This window comes from Zootoca vivipara, chromosome 4 (genome assembly GCF_965207765.1).
Source record: "Zootoca vivipara chromosome 4, rZooViv2.hap1.1, whole genome shotgun sequence".
NCBI lineage: Eukaryota > Metazoa > Chordata > Lepidosauria > Squamata > Lacertidae > Zootoca > Zootoca vivipara.
The window spans coordinates 81,320,703-81,339,138 of NC_142587.1; the positions used below are offsets into that span (position 1 = coordinate 81,320,703).

The window sequence follows — 18,436 nt, forward strand, 5'->3', positions numbered from 1 at the left end:
CACAAAAGAAAACTATATCCTAGGCCAACCCCAACAACTCTCACCATCAAAGGAAAACAAATGCACAACAAAGAACCTGCACAACCGATGCTGACAACCCCCCCAACACACTTTAAGTAAACTAGAAACATTGTCACACTACCCCCACCCCCTCCCCTTATCTACCGCTCTCCCCCTTTTCCTCCCCAATGTCTCAACAATTGAAACTGATCTGTAAAAATGCTATGAGAGACACTGCCCATGTCTTTGTAAACTGAGAAAACCTTAAATAAAAATAAATTTAAAAAAAAAAAAAGAAATATATTTTGTTATCAGAGATATTTTCAGTTCACGTATGTACTACTATTTTTAGGTGCCCTTTGTAAGCCAAAGAAAACACCACTGAGCAATATTCATATTTAAGCAAGCACATTGCCATGCTTCGTGGATTAATTGCTGCAATAATTTGAAAAATGAAGATGTGCAGCATTGCTTAAATTGCAGGTATTTGATCATTACAAAATGAACTGCTTCACCCCACTACATTCTTTCAGCCCTGGAATTTTCTGAGAACCTAATGGTTTTCTTGCTCTCTTCCTAGATGGGGTTTCCTTTCAACTCCTCAATAAATTATTTTCATTGACACCACTTGAAGTTTAAAATTAATACTTATGTAACTGGCAGCACAGTTGAAATACCAAACGTATTCTGTTTGTGGAGTCACTTTTTTATAGAACATGGCAGTTTGGAATATTTAGGCAGTTTGGAATATTTATCTTATAAATATTAGGGTTATAGGGTTGTATCCAACAATGTGAAACCCAGAATAGGCCCACTGAAATCAACAGACTTAAGCTCTACTCTGGGTATGACACAGAGAGGGACTATAATACAATCCGGCAGTCTATGGGCAAGCTCCACCTGATGTATGTCTTAGTTCAGTGATGGGGAATCTGTGTCCCTCCAGCTGTTGGATTCCAGCTCCCATCAGCTCCAGCCAGCAAAGCCAATGATAAAGGATGATGGCGGTTGTAGTCCAGCAACATCAGGAAAGTCACAAGTTTTCTACCTGTTCAAAGTAAATACAAATCAATCAATCATTTTATTTGCATGCCACCTTTCCAAAGTTAGAACCATGCCCAAGGTGGTTTACAACATGAAAAAAGTATGATGTAGCTGCAAACATAACAAAAGTAGTATTAAACAATAAACAAAATATCAAAGTAAACAACCATATTGAGCAATTTCCACATAAATCATAATTTTCCAAAATAAAAATACAAAAAATAACAGCAGCAGCAACAACAGCAACCCCGCCCCCAGTAATAACCCCCCCCCCAAAGCAGTAGTCCAAGAGTCTGTTCAGCAGCCTCAGTTTTTGTAGTTGGAGTAAGTCAGGGCCCCACCCTCCCAAACCAAGTGGTAAAAGGCCTGCAAGGCAAGAAACGGGTCCTTCCAGACTCAGCCAAGATGGTCATGAACAGGTGATTGGGCTGGAAACTCTGATGTTACTCCTGGCTTTGTACTGGGTTCAGCCACTGATCCATCTAGGCATGCCCACCAGCCAAGTCTACCAGCAGGATGCAAAAGTCCCCAGGCTCAACCAGAAGCTCCAAGTATTTCTTTATTGCATGTATATAACACTGTTCTCTCCAAGGAGCTCAATGTGACACACATGGTTCTCCACCTACTCATTTAATCCCAACAACACCGTGAGGTAGGGTAGGCTGGGAGGCAGTGACTGGCCCAAGGTCACCTAGTCAGCATCACTGAGTGAGGATTCAAACCCTGGTCTCCCAGGTGCTAGTGCAACACTCTTAACTACTATGCCACACTGGATCTCTTGGGGAAGAGCCCTTTCTGAACCCCTTGAAAGCCACTGCTAAAAATGATACTGAGCTGTACTATGACCTCCTTTCCTGTAATTCCAACCTTAATCATTTTACTGGTAAGCAAAATTACTGGTAATGTTTCTTAATATTTTTGATGATACCAGTGTAACTATATACTGTTCTGTCAAAAGACTGTACTGTCAAAAGAATCTTAAATATGAATAGTAATTGCAAGTCAATGGAAAACAGTCCCAAATCTTACACTGGATGCTTGGTACTGCTCACTCTCTGGAATATAGCTATAATGGAGAAAATAATTTGAGATTTTGGCAAGGACCAGAACCTCCAGCCACTTTTTATACGATTTGGCATTCCTTCGGGGATATATGCAGCGGAACAATTATTTTCAAGAAAACTCTCCACACAAGCCTGGCAAATCTGGAACAATAGTAGATGATCTGATAAGGTTGATGGCCTTTACTTGGACTTTGAAAGTTTAACTCATGTGCAACTACCGATTCTATGCACCTATTCTACAGTGTTGTTTTTATCTTTTAATTTTCATGTTGTTATAACTATCCTCTCTGTTTCTTTCCGTTGGGCAAACGAGTCCTGCATTGCAGCGGGATCGCGGTCCCTTCCAGCTCTACAATTCTATATTCATCATTATAAAATGGAGTAGGCTATTTTTTAAAAAAACAAAAAACTCTGCAAAATAATAACAGTTATCATTACCATTATTATCCCAGTAACAAACATGGCTTAATAACTACTCGTGGCCCAAGCAGAACTGCAACAGGTCCCAAGCCGCTTCTTTAACGCGCTATTTATCAGCGGAGCCGGCGTCGTGCGGACAAGAGCGCGGCAGCCGAAGCGCGGCACGTCCATCGGGGCCCCGCCCATCCCGCGCTTGACGAGCAGGGCTCCGCGGCTCTGCCCCGCCCCTTTTCTTTCCCCGCTGGAATGCTGAAGGGGAGGGAGGCGGAATGACGCTGGAGCCCGGGTCACGTGGCACGAGTGGAATGCTAACAATGTAGCGAATGTCCCAACTGTGCTCGGCCGCCGCCGCATTCGGAGCCCGAAAGGGGGAAAGGGAAGAATGGAGACGGAGCGGGGCGCTGGGGGCGGCGGCAGCAGTCGAGGCAGCGGCAGGAGGCAGCGAAGAGGAGTTACGGCGGCGGCCCCCTGATTCTCCCGCGGGCACCGAGAGAGGGAGGGGGCTGCGTGCGGGGAACCCCCTTCCCCGCTCGACCAAGACGGTAAGGGGGTTGTTGGAGGGGTGGGGCAAGGGGGCTTCCCCCTGGTGGAGCAGGCTGAGCCCTTCCACCTGCCCCTCCCTCCCCACTCGTCGTTACTTCGCAGCTTTCTGGCTCCTTTTCTTCTTTCTTTACAGGGGATTTTTGCAGAACAGTTGCGCAGGGATTTTAGAGGGGGCAACTTTCCCCGGGGAATCCTGAAGTTGCGCTTTAAAAGAAAGAAAAAAGACATACACGCGACGCGATTTCTTATTCCGGGAAGGGAAAGAGTCCGGGAGGGAGCTGGGCAATCGGCGGAGGAGAGCGGCTCTTCCTGGAAGGAGAGCGGGGGAGTTCCTCAGAGGGAGCGACGGAGGGCAGCTGCTTTTGCCAAGAAGCGGAAAGTGGCTGCCTACTCGACGGCGTGTGCTAAGGACACGGGCCGTGCGGGGGGGGGGGGTTGGCAAGCCAGCAAAGGCAGGGCTGGGCGAAGATGCGGTTGTAGGGAGGGAGCCCTGTGGGTCCAGACCCCCGGGGACTTGAAGGAGAAAGGCGGCACGCGAAAGCATCTTCGCGTTCTCAAGACTGGTCGGGACCAAATCCCCGCCCTGGATGGTGGGTGCCGGCAGCCCCAGAGGCGGCTGGGGTGGAGAAAGTGGTATCTGTGGCAACAGGATTTGCTGGCAAGCCGAGGGAGGGTTGGGATTCTGGCCCGCCGCTTCCCTTTTGCTTTGCTAAGTGGAGCGCTAGTTGCTGACCAGGGGGCCTCGTCGGCTAAAACTTGCGTTTTTAGAGGGCGCTGCGCAGCATGCAGAAGAGGAAGAGCGAGCCTGTTCTGGATTATTTGACGTGCTGTTGGATCTGGATTTAGGGGCTGAACTGGCCATGGTGTCAACCGCTGGTGGCAGTTGCCCCGTAAGCGTTTCCACACGTCACGGGCCCCTTTGAGACCGTTTACACGCCCAGGTAAGCCCAGTCGCGTGTGTAGCGTTAGCTCGTCCAGGGAGAGGTAGCTCGGGCAGTGAGTTGAGCCGACGGCGGCGTGTTAATTTCTACACGCGAATGGGGCTTCTTCCGTGGTAAAGGGACGGTCGGGAGAGATGCGGAATAAGATGGGCAATATTTTAACCCGTGGCACGTCTTAAGGTCCAAGTCAGCCTGCCCCGCGGAGAGGGGCGTGTGCGCGTCCGCGCCTTAAAAAATCAAAATCAAATGTGGGATTTTGTTCTGTCCTTTCGGTGCAGAACAGGGCAATTTCTAATTCGCCCCGCGAGTCCGGGTTTCATTATAATTATTATTTCGGATTAAGCCATGCGGCGCGCAAGAGCGTGGTTATTTTATTTTTTTTGAGGATGTGGCATGGAAGGGACAAGAGACGGGGCTTTCCTGCCCGGTCCTGTGCGCGATTCCTGCGAAGTTTCGCGGCGCTTGGCGCTCTAGAACCAGATGGCGCGCTCGGGATTGCAACCTCTCCCGGCTTTTGGAGGCAGGAGCGGCCGAGCGACCTTCGCCTCTTCCTCTTGCCCAGCGCCACACCTCCCGTGGGCTGTGGAAGAGGGCGGGGGGGGAGAGAGATTGCGCTTCCACTGTCTTAAAGCCTTTCCAGAGAGGCCTTTGAACGGGAGTCTCCGTGCGCCCGGCCGCTGTCGCGCTCGCCCTCTGCCAAAGCGCGGCGCTCCCTCTCTTTTCGCTCGAGGCCTCTCGCGGCTCCCTGGCCGGAAGAATCGAGCAAACTTTCTTCCCAGCCCTTGGAAGTCGGACGGCGCTGCGCGGAGGGGAGTGGCGCCTTGGCCGCTTGCTCGAGCCCGCTTTGTGCAGCTCCGTTCTGGGCCGGGGGAAATCTTGGAGCGGTTGCCTCCGCCGCCCATCCCTTATGCCCGGGCTTCGCCTTCCCGGCTTCTCCTCACCCGCTTTGGAGTAGATAGTGGTGGCCGTGTGACAGCTGAGCCCAGCCGCAGGACCTTCTTTGCTTTCCCAACCCCGGCCCCTCTGTCTTGGAGAAGCGCCCTGCAACCTCCCCTCAGTGTGGGCTTGAGGGGTGAAGTTTGAAGCGGGAAAAGGTTGGGGCTTGCTTTCAGCGCCAAAGCAGATCTCCAGTGTTTTCATTCCTCCTGGGCCTTCACAGGAGAATCTTGTGCATGGTTTGGGGGAAAGTGGATAGAGAGGTTTTTCTTTGGGGCCGACCCACCAGGTGAGGCAGTTGCCTCAGGTGGCATGGTCTACAGGAGAAGCACATCACAATGTCACATCTATCCCCTCCTGTTGCTGATGTAGATCTTCCCTCACCCCTTCCTGGGTGGGGAGGGGGGGCCCTTTGTCATTTGTGGGGTCTGCCATGTGCCAAAGTATCTTCTTTTTTCTACCTCATAATATTAGAACTCCCCACCCCCGTCATCCAGTGAAGCTGAAGGGTGGGAGGGAAATTCAGAATAGCCCCAAAGGAAGCTGTTCCTCACACAGCATGTAACTGAGCCGTAGAAAATTCTGTAACCAGATGTATTGATGGCCACCAATTCGGATGAGGGGATGAGGCATATTCATGTTCTATAAGGGGATGAGGCATATTCATGTTCTATAAGGCTCTCGGTGGCTACTACCATAGTGACTGGATGCTTCCAAATACCAATCGCTAGAGGCCACAAGCAAGAGTGCTGGTGTGCTTATATCCTGATTGTGGGCTCCTATGGGCAACTGGGTTGAGTACTGGGAGAGCAAAATATGGGGCTAGATGGGCCTTTGAGTGCTCTTCTTGCATTCTTAAGACATTTTCACAAATCACATTTCATTGCTGCAATTTCTACCACAGTAATCTAGATGTGAATCCAATATTGCTGTGAGAAATTTGGCTTTAAAATTGAAAGCTTTTTACTTTCCATCCCACATTAATTAGCAGGGGAGAGGACCAGAGAAGAGGTTTCTTTGCAGATTTTTGAGAGCGAGGCATCAGTGTGTGCTGGAAGTTGAAGGGGGACTACGGTACCTAGCTTCATCAGGTCAGGTGACTAACCATGGAGACATGGGTGATAGGAAGCAGTTGATGGCTTGGGTCTATTTCCTTTTGGCAGATGCATTTTCAGACAATCATTTTCTTACCTTATATCTTTCACCACCACTTTTTCTCCCAAGTTATAATAATGTTAGTAGTTCAGAGGACTCTTATAATTATTATAGAGCACTCTGGGAGTTCTCACTTGAAACAGACAAGCAAAACGCTGCTGATAACATTTTCATCTCTTGTGAAGGCTCTCTAGGAAAGCTCAATCCATGATAACTATCAGAGGCAGAATGCATAAAGAAAGCTAATTTTTCTGCAGTTTCAGTTGTTCTTTATGCATATTTCTCTGTAACTTTAAAGTTACACAATTAGCAGTTTGTCCAGCAAAAATAATAATGCTGTTTTGCAGAATTGTAGCAATTGTTATTATGTGGGATATTAAACAGTGTTGAATTGTTCTTTTAAAAAGAGAGATTCATTATGCTCTGTGAAGTTCTGTAATAAATGAACTTTTGACAGCTGCAATTTGCATAGGCATTCCTATACTGCAGGTTTATTTGTGTGTTTGCAGTCTTGTGTTGCATAGCTTGGGGTGCATATATGGCTGATATTTCCAGGGTTTCCATGTTAAGAGCATATGCTGCATCTGTGGGCAGATTATCCTGGGCTAAATAGGATGTCTTGTGGGAATTGCTCTCAGCCCATGATTTTGCATTTGTTTGTACATATTGAGGGTCACGCTGGGACAACTGGGCTCTTGCTTTTCTCTTTTTCATCTGAGCTCTCACGAGAATTGTGTAATCTTCTTATTCCACATGTCTAGCATACTACTAGTGACTGTAGCGTAGGAGGCAATTGGTGTCATGCGTAACTTGTCTGGCAAAACATTGCCGTGTTGCACAATTGAACGGCATATTGATGGAGATGGGGATTGAGGGTGTTGAAAAAGGCCAACTATGTGGAAATGAAGTCACCGGGGTATGTACTGTATGTGCCTCACCTTTTTAAACCAGGGAAGTGGATCAGACAGGTAACAAAGACCAGAAGGCTCTTCCTATTCTGCGTAACCCGAACAATGGGATCTGTCTGTGCTGTGTCCTAGTCATCATCTGTACATTCACCACAGACAAGCAAATCTCCCTTTACACACAGCATGTTTCAGTTTTGCATTGGACTGGAAACTGTAGAATTCCCTGTCGAGAACCCTTTATCCTTTCTGGGGATGGGCTGCAATTGCTCACCAACCCATGCTTCATTCCCAAGCATGGTAGACTGAATTCCCCACCTATCACTGCCTATCTCCTCTATAGCAGTATTTGGTTGGCTTTCTGTTTGCTGTACACTGATAGTGTAATAATAATAGTAATAATAATAATACTGTAGCACCAGGCAGTACTTCTCTTGCCCCTTTTATCACCTCTGCTGTTCTTGGGCAGAAGATGCTAGTACAAAAAAAAGTGGTAGCACTTTTCTATGGTTCACCAGAGGACCATCGCTGTTGCGTGTGTGTGATAGAACCATATAGACAGAATTCTTTGATAAGTGCTTTTGATAACTCCACATCACAGAAATCTAGCGACAACTTTACAGTACGTCCACTGAGTTGTAAGAAGCAGAACAGTGCTAGTCTTTTTTATGGCCATTGTAAAACATTATCCACAGTGTTTAATTCCACACCCCAAGTGAGAAGGTCATGTGCCTGGATTTACCTCTTTGTTCCCCAATATTAATCTGCTGCAAATAAGTTATTAAAGCCTGGAGACAGCCAAATGATATTGGAGTCCAATTGTGTGTCAAGGACAGTGCATGCAATTTGATGTGCAATTTGAGGGAGAGTCACTGCCCTGAAGAGCTTAATGTCTAGAGTCTAGACTAATAAGATTAACAGCTCACCTATGCTCAAGTAAAAGTGCATAGAGCACCAGAATAATCTGTTCATATTCTCCGGTGCTTGAAATCCCTGCAGCTATTGGCAGAGGAAGGGGGACTTTCCCCTTTGTCTCATCTCACTGCTGGGGAATCTGGAATCATAGTTGGACAAAATATGCCTCCTCTCCCAAGCACAGCCATATTTTACTCCCACTCTCAGAGGTCTTGGAGGGAAGAAAAATTACTTAATCCTGTTTTGCACACTCCTTTTAGAAACTTGGGTTATGGTATTTCTGAGGTGCCTGAGAAATTTGGCTGCAGGAAAATCTGACTTTGGAAACTGCTATGACCTGATTTACGCAAGCAGCAAGGTGGCATCTCTTTGGAAATGCACATCCGTTTGCCATGCTGTTGCAACCCCACTTTCAGGCATTTTGTTGTGGGATGGCAGAAGTCTATAGAATTGCATGGTGAGCCTCCTTACACAGAACATGGAGCAGCCTCCACTCAGTTGCCGTTCAAGAAACAACCATGCTGTCGCTTGTGTCAGTTCTGAGAAGTGTTCCAGTGTTTTGCCAACTCTGCACATCTCCGCACATGCTTTTAAAAAAAGTGAGGGGCAGGTGAGCTGTATTCTGGACAAAGGCCTTGTTTTAAGGAATGTGACCCTTTTGTTGTTAGCCATAAAGTGCATGAGTGCAGTTAGTAGTGTTTCACTGATACTTGTTCATTGCCTCTTTGCACTGAAAATGTAGGAGATCATGGTGCCAACGTGTGCTGAAGGAAGCACAACAGATGCAGATGGAGTGTTGGTGTCTAGGTTTTGCTTTGTTCCCTTATTCCTAGTTATGTGAGAACTCAAGTTTATGATTCAGTTTTAATGCTGCGGTCTGAAGCACAAGTGTGGGAAACAGCCTGTGGAAATGCACATTGAAGCTAGGATGCAAGGAATATGTATGTGTTGTAGATAACTCTGCATGCTCTGCAACTTCAGGCTCTTCTCACTGTCAAACGCAACCGTTCTGCTCTTTAAACAGAAGCTAAAACAGTGGCTGCAGTGACAGATTAAAGTTTCATCCACATGCTGCAAGGTTCTTCCTTCTGTTTCTTCTTTAGATTATCTGCAGAGTTTACTGTTCCCTCACTTGCTCATCTCAACCTTTTGGGATCCTGGACCTAGCCCAAGTACAAACCTTTGTAGGAGAATTTCCCTGTTCCTTGAAGGTTATTGCACCCCTATCTGTTATGTTGTGGGCCAGGAAAAAGATAACAGGAGTGTGATAACGGCATTTTTCAGTAACTGCATCAGTATTCCTTTGTGAAGCCTGCACATTTCCTGGGTGTTCCATGCAGGGACAGGAGAAAGAACAGCCTATATCCCAACAAACCTGTGCCGATGAGCCTTAAAAGAAATATTAAAAAACAAACAAATAGGAGAAACAGTTTGAAAAATAAGAAATCAAATATTTGAGGGGCCCCAGGGGGATCAAAATCGCATGTTAATAACACCCACACTTTGATGTAAGCAGCGATACTTTTCTTGATTTGTTTTTTCAAAGGAAGAATGGATGAAGTTGCCACCTTCTTGTAAATGTAAAAAACTGATGGGGAGACACTTTGCCCTTGGGTGGTGGGCTTTACCTTTGGTCTATAGCAAAGCCCCAGTGGAATCTGGTTTGGATTTTGAATCTGGGTTAAGTTTCTAGTTGCTGCGCAGCTATTTTCATTCACCGCAGGTATTTGATTCATTTATTTCTGCACCACTTTCCATTCAGATGAATCCCAAAGCGGCTTAAAGTAATAAACAACAGCAACATAGTGAAATTGTAACACAACATCGCAAATGCAGCATATAAGTCATATGAAATAATTAACAAATCATCAGTAAAACCTGATATTTCAGTCTATTCAGGTTTATTCAGACCCTTTTAAAAATGATCTTGTTTTCCCTTTCACCTTGTTTCTTTTTCCATATCCTCCCCAAGTATTTTGAGAATTTTTTTTGGGGGGGGAGGGGGAATCCTAAGCTGTTCACGAAGTATAAATAAATAAATAAATAAATAAATAAATAAATAAATTCATTGAAGCTAAAATGCTAACAAAACGAAAATACATTGCTGCCGGTAAAAATCCTGATGCAAAATACCAAGCCATGGGGGAATAGACAATCGCCCTCTGTATAGAGGCACGTCCCTGCCTCTGTTGGCATCGTCTCGAAGACTGTCTGTTTGCATGTGGCTCTGGAGATTGAAGAAACCCATGAACAGTTTTATCACGCCTACCCTGCTGATCATGCCGTTTTGGGCTCTCCTCCAGAGGAATGTGGACTGTTTGCACCAGCTGTGTGTGCTATAGCCAGTTTTGCCTCTGTGTTGATGGAAGGCTTGTCCTCGGCACAAGTTTTCATGTACACTATATACTTCTGTTTCTCCCCCCTCTTCCCTGCTCCCCCACCTTTTCTGAAGATCGCTTTTTCTTATTTTATAAAGAAAGTAGTTCGGTAGTAAGGAATGTGATGAACATCTAAATCCTAAGCACAATTGCTCGAAAGCAGTAGAAATTCTATGCACATTTGTTTAGGATTTAGGGGAGAGGAACCTCAGGATCAAATGAGGCCACACTGTCTGGTCCTCAGAACTCTCCCCAGGACCTTGCAGAGCCTGCTGTGAGACACCAAGTTCTTCTTCTTCTTTTTTTAACTTATCCTCTGGCTCCACTTACCACTGGCATATGGCCCTTGGAAGGGTATCCAGAAGGGAATGAGACCCTCCAGTGGAAAAAAGGTTCCCCACTGTAAATAATGCACACGATATTTAGAAAATTCTCATATGTGCATGCTGTTGAAATGAATGGGAATTGTACGAGAGCTCAGAAACAGCAGAATCATAGAATTGCAGAGTTGGAAGGGACCCTGAGGGCCACCTGGCCCAAAGCCTTTGCAATGCAGGAATATTTTGCCCAGCGTGGGGCTCAAACCCACAACCATGAGATTAAGACCTACTGATTGAGCTAGAAATATATTGTTTGTAGCTAATTTGTCCCCAGAAGAGCAAAGACACTCGGGCTAGGTGCAAACCATACATTTAAAGCACATGCACATACCTGAATAATCCTGGTAACTGTAGTTTATTCCCTCACAGAGCTAGGAACTGCTTTTTAATGAGCTAATATATTTGTGTTGAAATGTGCACCAGTCTGTTATGTGTAAGAAGGGTCAAGGACAAAGCCCATAAGAACGCAGGAGCCTGCTGGATCAAGCCAATGTCCCATCTTGTTCAGCAGCCCTCTCAGTGGCCACCCAGATTATTATAAATTAATTTAGCATTGCCATTACCCCAGGCACATCTCTTCTGCCGTTTCCCCCTTGTGCCTTCCTTCACCTGCTTTTGACTCAAGCAGCAAGAGTTTGGCTGGTGCAGTTTGGCTGGCATAGTTGCGCCACCCCAAGTTACTGCATCAGTGAAAAATCTCTTGAATGTTTACTGGAATTCTTAATGGCAAGATTACAATTTAATAATATAGGCTGCCTTTTCCAGTTAAGACTCTGCCAGAGTGGCTTGCGATACCGTACCAACAAATCAATGTGAACATTAAGCCTGGCACAATAATGAAATGCTCATTGTTAAAACAATCCATGGTATGCTTTAAGATCCACACAAACACACCAGTAATGCATACACATTCCTGCAAAAGTAAATGAAGCTGCCTTTTCAGGTAAATATATCAGTTTCTATTTACCAATAAAAATTCTTGGCCATAATGGACAGAGACTGTTCCAAGTTTCCTCATAAACGGCACAAGTCATCATTCTTAGATTTATGTGCTTGTTATTTAGATATTTATAAACCTCACTTTCCTAAGAAATGTAACAAGGCACCGTACAACAGAAAATGACAGGGTCTCTATGGATTGTGGCTAATGTCGTTGGTACAGTATCTGGCTTCAGAAACTGGTCGTGGGAGGACACTGAATGTGGAATAACTGGTAATGTCTCCACAGCCTCAGTGGTTGAGGGTGGAGTGTAAGGAATCAGGGGGCCTGTGGGGTAATTGGGGGCCCAAGTTGTTCAGGGCGTCATAAATTGGATGCTACCAAGTGCACATGTGTTCCTGATAACACACTACAGACAACATGTAAATATGTGTCATCACAGAGGCACAGTTTTTCCAGTGCAGTTGTACAGCAGTCCTCTTGCTTTTTTTGTTGCTCTGCAGACCTTAGAGATGGGCTCTGAAGTTTCTCAGTAAAACTTGTAAATTGTGGCATATTCCCTCAGTTAATCCGTGTGTGTGTGTGTGTGTGTGTGTGTGCATGCGCATTTGTAAACTCCGTGATTCCATTCAGGAAGTTCTGTCATTGCCAAATGCTGACAATTATTATTTGTTACTCCAAAAAGCTCAGACCAGCATACATGAGATAAATCCAAATTTTATATTCCCACCCAGTCTGCTAAATTCTAATAAGAGTAACTTGCATGGCACAGCCTTGCATGGGTATTTTGACTCCTTGATTCAGAACTAGCAGTCTGTTCACTGAGTACTGTTGTGTGTTTTTTAACCTCATTTCTCTATTATTATTTTGTTATGTATTAAGTTTGTTAGTGGCTCTATCTTGCCCAGGGCAACCCAAAGTGACTCACAGTTGAATCTCTAGAACGAATCTCTAGTCGAATCCTCTCTGAAACTCCCAGACACCCAATGCTATTTAGGAAAAAGTTTAAGAGCTTCTGGGGAAAGCCTTTTGTTGGATTGACAGTTTTAACTGTGACATATTTCCATATTCTGCATGGTCTTAATCTTTTCTTTGTTCACCATTTTGGATTTTACAAACAAAGCAGCAATATGGAATATAATAACATACCAGACTGACTCTTGGGAAGAATTCTTTTGATAAAGAAGAAGAGAACTGCATGACTATATCTGTGTTCTGCTTTCTTCCAGATACTGAATAGCAGCGAGATGGAAGTTTTGGGGTTCCCCTCTGTGTACAGAAATTCTGAAAACTCTGAACTGAAGAAGCTTGAAAGTGGCACCTGCTCCTTGAGACTTATGTAGTGTCATAGACATACCAGGGGACTTTGGAGAATACAGAAGTGTGGCACAGTCTCCGCTCCAGAGTTTTACCATTTATGTTGGAACTACTATCAAGGGATTATGTTTTGCAGCAAACTGATACCTTCAGGAAGAACCGCGTTGAATGTCCCTTTGGTTTTATGCAAAAGAAGTTGGAATTTATGCTGAAACAAACCTGGATTAACCATGAGGCCAAAGACATTTCCTGCTACCACTTACTCTGGGAACAGCAGACAAAGATTGCAGGAGATCCGGGAAGGTTTGAAGCAACCTACCAAATCTTCCAGCCAGGGATTGCCCATTGGACCAGGAGGCGAAACTTCTCTGGACCCTAAAATTGCAGTAGGGAAAGATGCAGCCAGGCAGCAGCAAATGAGACCAGTTGCCAAGTTTGGGCCATACCAGAAAGCACTGCGAGAAATCAGATATTCTTTGCTGCCCTTTGCTAATGAGTTGGGCACCACTTCTGCAACAGTTGAAGTTAATAGGCAGATGCTCCAGGAACTGGTGAATGCAGGGTGTGATCAGGTAAGCATTATATTAGAGCAGGCTGGCTCTGCTACAAGGCTGTATTAATCTGATAGTGATATTGGTGGAAATACAGGCATACAAGAACCAAGCTAAAAGCTCCCCCTCATTATGGTCCATGGGGTTGAGCATTGTGGTTCTGTTTACCACATGCTGGTGTGCTTTGCTACAGCAATCACTCTGCCACGTTGAGTTGGGATTGAAAGAGAATGGTTGACAGAATGAGATGAAATACTTTGCATTCTTGTTCCATAGGCTGCCCATAATTTTGCTTTTAAAAAATGCAACGTGCTTAAGGGACAATGTGATTTATTTATTTTTATGTAACAGAAGAATCTCCAGTGGGGTTTGCCACTGTAGATACAAAACATTGCCCTGCTCTTGGAAGAGAAAATGAAGAAGTCCTCCTGTGTTTAGAGTGTCCGTGGTCACCACTGAGTCTCGCTCGTTGGCTTGATTGGCACTTCATGCTAAGCTAAAACATTGCTTAGTACAAACATGCACACTTCCAAAGAGGAGATTGCAGCCTCTTGATTCTCCCCTGTTGTAATACCGCTTGCACTGCATTGAGCTAAGCCTTAGTTTGACTTCACATGCCGTCCAAACCTGAGCTCCTGGTTTAGCTTTCCTGGTCAAACCATGAGCCTTTAACCAAAGGACAAACCATGCCTATAGCTTGTAGTTTGAAAAATAGTTGCTTATTGCCTTGACATCTGCCTGGAGGGCGTTCCACAGGGCAGGCACCACTACCGAGAAGGCCCTTTGCCTGGTTCCCTGTAACCTCACTTCTCACAGCGAGGGAACTGCCAGAAGGCCCTCAGTGCTGGACCTCAATGTCCGGGCTGGACGATGGGGGTGGAGACGCTCCTTCAGATATACAGGACCGAGGTCGTTTAGGGCTTTAAAGGTCCGCACCAACACTTTGAAGTGTGCTTGGAAACGCACTGGGAGCCAATGAACACAAGGTGTGCTCGCACATCTCTCTGCCCACATGCCCTGCTGGTACTTAATCGGCATAACAGAATCAACAAATTAGAAGGCGGGGCAAACACAAAAGGGAACTCCTACTCGTATGAATGGGGAAAGATCAAAGCGGCTCCTCATACACATCCAATTATGTGTGGGTGTGGACTGCTACGGTCTAATTTGAATGGGGGAGGCGAGTGGATTGACAGCTCAATAATACTCCAATATGGACAAGCCCCAGGACGTGGCCCCTGGGCATATTTTAATGGCACGTTTCCTCTGCGGAACATATAAAGTAAAAAGTATAGAGTGCCTTTCTCTTTCCTTAAGTAATGGTGTCCAACCCATATTCAGCTGGTACTAAGCGCCCTTTCTGTGCCAGGGGTGTAACTTCTAGAGAGTCCCAAGCCCTGACATCTCTGGTTTCGGAATTTAAGCATCGGTTAAAAGGAATTTCTTACTCTGTTTTTCTTCTGTTCTGAGCTGCACTGCCTGTAAGGCAAAAATGGTGCTGCTGAGTATCAAGACTGAAGAAAATATAGAGCGGCCTGTGGCTGGATGCCCCTGGCAGCTCATTCTATTTCTAGACATTCCCCTACTTCCTGCTTCTTGTGTCCAAGAAAGCCAAAGGCTGTAAGGCGTCACAGAGCGGCTGTGTAAATTGAACCCACGATTTTTCTAGAGCCATTGGAGCTAGAAATGAGCTTTAAAATAGAATAATGTTCACATCAAATGTGAAACATCATCAGCTTGGTTTTTAAATGGCGTTTTATATTCTGACGTTGTGCACCGCCCTGTTATTTTGTGATATGCTGGTATAGAAATAGTTTTAGAGATAAAAATCCAGTGAGGCATGGATTTGTCCTTTGGTACTAGACCAGCAGGGGGCACCGTCTATCACCAAGAGAGTCTAGGTCAGGGGTAAGCAACCTAAGGCCTGGGGGCTGGATGCGGCCCAATCACCTTCTCAATCCGGCCTGCGGATGGTCTGGGAATCAGCGTGTTTTTACATGAGTAGAATGCGTCCTTTTATTTAAAGTGCATCTCTGGGTTATTTGTGGGGCCTACCTGGTGTTTTTCCATGAGTAGAATGTGTTCTTTTATTTAAAATGCATCTCTGGGTTATTTGTGGGGCATAGGAATTTGTTCATCCCCCCCCCAAAAAAATTATAGTCCGGCCCGCCACATGGTCTGAGGGACGGTGGACCGGCCCACGGCTGAAAAAGGTTGCTGACCCCTGGTCTAGGTTCTGCTTTAAATGCTCCAAAGAAGCTGCGAACAGGCACAGGCACAGGCTTCCCATAAATGTGCCTATAAATGTGTTTATAAAGAGAACTAAATGTTCTCTGGCTTTAAAAGATGAAATAAAACTTTCTTAGCTTTGTCCTTTTTGCTGAAGACACATCTCTTTACTGTGACCTTTGACACATGAGATACATATTTTAAGTTCCACCGTAGTATTATATTGGCTGTAATTTGCTTTAACTGGCTTTAATAATTGTATTTTTAAATGGTTGTGATCTGCCCTTGGGACCTACGGTAATGGTGAAGGGCAAGTAAGAAAAGTAATAATATTAGTAGTTTTGTAAAGGACTGTTAACGTGGCTGCGTGCTGCATCTATAAGGAGGAAGTTTTCACATAACCTAACCTGTTGAGGGAGTTTGAACTGGGGGGAGGACTCTGATTTGTTTAAACTATGGCTAGGGCTTTAACGAACCTCAGTTTACGATTCTGGCTTGTTCACTGGCTAATCAACAACTAACACAACACACCACTTTTGGTTTAAAAGCAGAAGTGGGTGCTTTTGATATACATCTGCTGAGGGCATTTAGAGGTCTCAAATATTGCAAATCATTGGTGTCCAGAGGTGGCCTTAAGAACAACAGCAACAAAAATATGGGCTTTACCTTTCCCCAACAGCTGGATGTATAGCTTCTTATTCATTCAGCGATGACTAAACCAACTAGCATGTGATATTATGAATTTTTTTTAAAAAAAGCTCAGACAGTTTCAGGAGTTGTAGAACTAGACAGCAAAAAGACACAGCCTTACTCAGCATGAAAACATGAAGCCAGAAACGCTTCTACCGTAGTTGCCCATCGGCTGGTAAACAAAACTTGCAGGGCCTGAAAGTGCACCTTTCAAACTTCAAGAAATCCTGGTGGCAGGGCTGTAGCTGTCCTCCTTGCTGATCATTAATCCACTTGGAAGCACCCCAGGCAATTAGATGTGGAATGTTGCATGAAGTTGTAGATAGTAGCTTTTTAAATATTTTAATTGCCCTGAATGGATGCAATTGAGCATATGATTGGATTTGTTCATCAGCTTGGAGAAGTTTTGGGTTCCAGCTTGCTCTCTCTTTTTCATTCTTTCTCGGAGCGGAAATGTTGACAGGGTTGTTGCTTCTGCTACAAAATGATATGCTGATGTGAATTGTGGAACAGCTGCAGTGCGGGAAACTTATTTTTCAGCAATATGGATCGGATTGTGCCTTAATACATTTAGCAAAGTTTGGCGTGAAGCAGCAAAATATTTGTGATCAGACGTCTTTCAGCTCAGGGGCTTCCCAAATTTCCTCGGGGTGGGGGGGGGGAGAGGAGGAGAAGAACCACGTGCACACACATTGCTATTTATACTAATACCAGGAACTGTGTGAGCTTAAAATCTGAATTTTCATAAGTTATGCAAATTAGGCAAAATATACTTGGCTAGTCATGGGGAGGGTTGTGTCATAGGACTGTCTAGATGCAGAGGAATGGTGGAATGAACCAGCTGGGGAACCTTCACCGGAAGAAGGCTCAGAGAATGAGTGGCTAGAGGGAGATGACTGGGAAGAGGTGTCGGAAGCTGAAGAGGTAACAGGACTTAGTTGAGCTAAGAGATCTCTGGTAGACAGCCCCATGAGGATTACGGGGTTGGGTGGTGTGCTGTGTCAGGTTCTATAAACTGAGATATGGTCAGTCTGAGCGTTGTTTTATGTTTTTGTTTTAAAACCTGTTTTAACTTACACTATTTCGCACCTAGCCCACCTAGGGACCGTTTATTCAAGGGGAGGGCGAAAGTAAAATTCATGCATGTCCCATCTGTGTCCATGAAGTTTGAGCCCAGATAAGGTCCCACTGGAAGGCAAGCCAGTTCCCCTCCACCTTAAATTGTTGCTATTTGCTTTTATCAGCCACACCATAACATTTTGGCAATGTGCAAATTAAAAACAAATACCCCTTCTCTAGCATCTAGGACTTTAACAGCTGCAGTTGTCCGACTGATGGATTCTGGACATGCTGCTAGATTCTGTGCTCAGGCCCAACTAAGGAGAGTAGCACCTCTGCTAATACCCGAGACTATTTATGATGCCTTTCCATGACCTGGGAAGTTAAGAGTTATTTGTGAATATTGTAATGTGCCAGAGAACATCTACCTGTCCCCTGTGTTGAAGTCAAAGGCTTGGAATCTTGTCTGTTGAGGCAGCAGTCTTGATTGCATTCCAACATCCTTTCATCTTGCTGGGATGGAAAACACATTGAGAAACTAAAGACCGATAGTGAGATGAAAAGAGCAAATACAACAAAAAGTGTATTGTGGTCTCTTAAAGAATAAACAAATGTATTGTGGCTTCAGCTTTCATGGGCCAAGGGCATCTGACAAATTCGACTCTAGTCCAAAAAATATGGTGCCACAATAAATTCCTTAGTCTTTAAGGGGCTGGGGTGTTGTTTGGGGTTATTGAGGGGTTGCTGATGGTTTTTTTGTATCTTTATTTTAGATTTAGTGGTCATCCATGTGGAATTGGTTCAGTTTGGTTTTGTATTTTTTTAAACTGTTGTTGCTATGTTGCAGTTGTGTCCCCCCCCCCTTGTTATAAGCCATGAGTGTGGTTTGACCTGTGGAAAGGCAGCATACAAATAAAATTGTGTGTGTGTGTGTGTGTGTGTGTGTGTGTGTGTGTGTGTACCGTATGG

The 18,436-nt window shown here is 45.1% G+C and overlaps 1 protein-coding gene across 3 annotated transcripts in view; it reads left to right on the forward strand.

Moving 5' to 3' along the window:
• Positions 1-2,827: 2,827 nt before the first annotated feature.
• LATS2 (large tumor suppressor kinase 2) overlaps positions 2,828-18,436 on the forward strand; it is a 48,708-nt gene continuing 33,099 nt past the window's right edge. The window contains exons 1-2 of one of the 3 annotated variants that reach the window (XM_035115055.3): positions 2,885-3,070; positions 12,851-13,510. In XM_035115055.3, the coding sequence (XP_034970946.1) occupies positions 13,169-13,510 (342 nt within the window). In that variant the 5' untranslated portion in view covers positions 2,885-3,070; positions 12,851-13,168. Of the gene's footprint in view, positions 3,071-12,850; positions 13,511-18,436 lie in introns of all 3 variants that reach the window. The other 2 variants (XM_088668286.1, XM_035115057.3) reach the window with 2 other exon arrangements.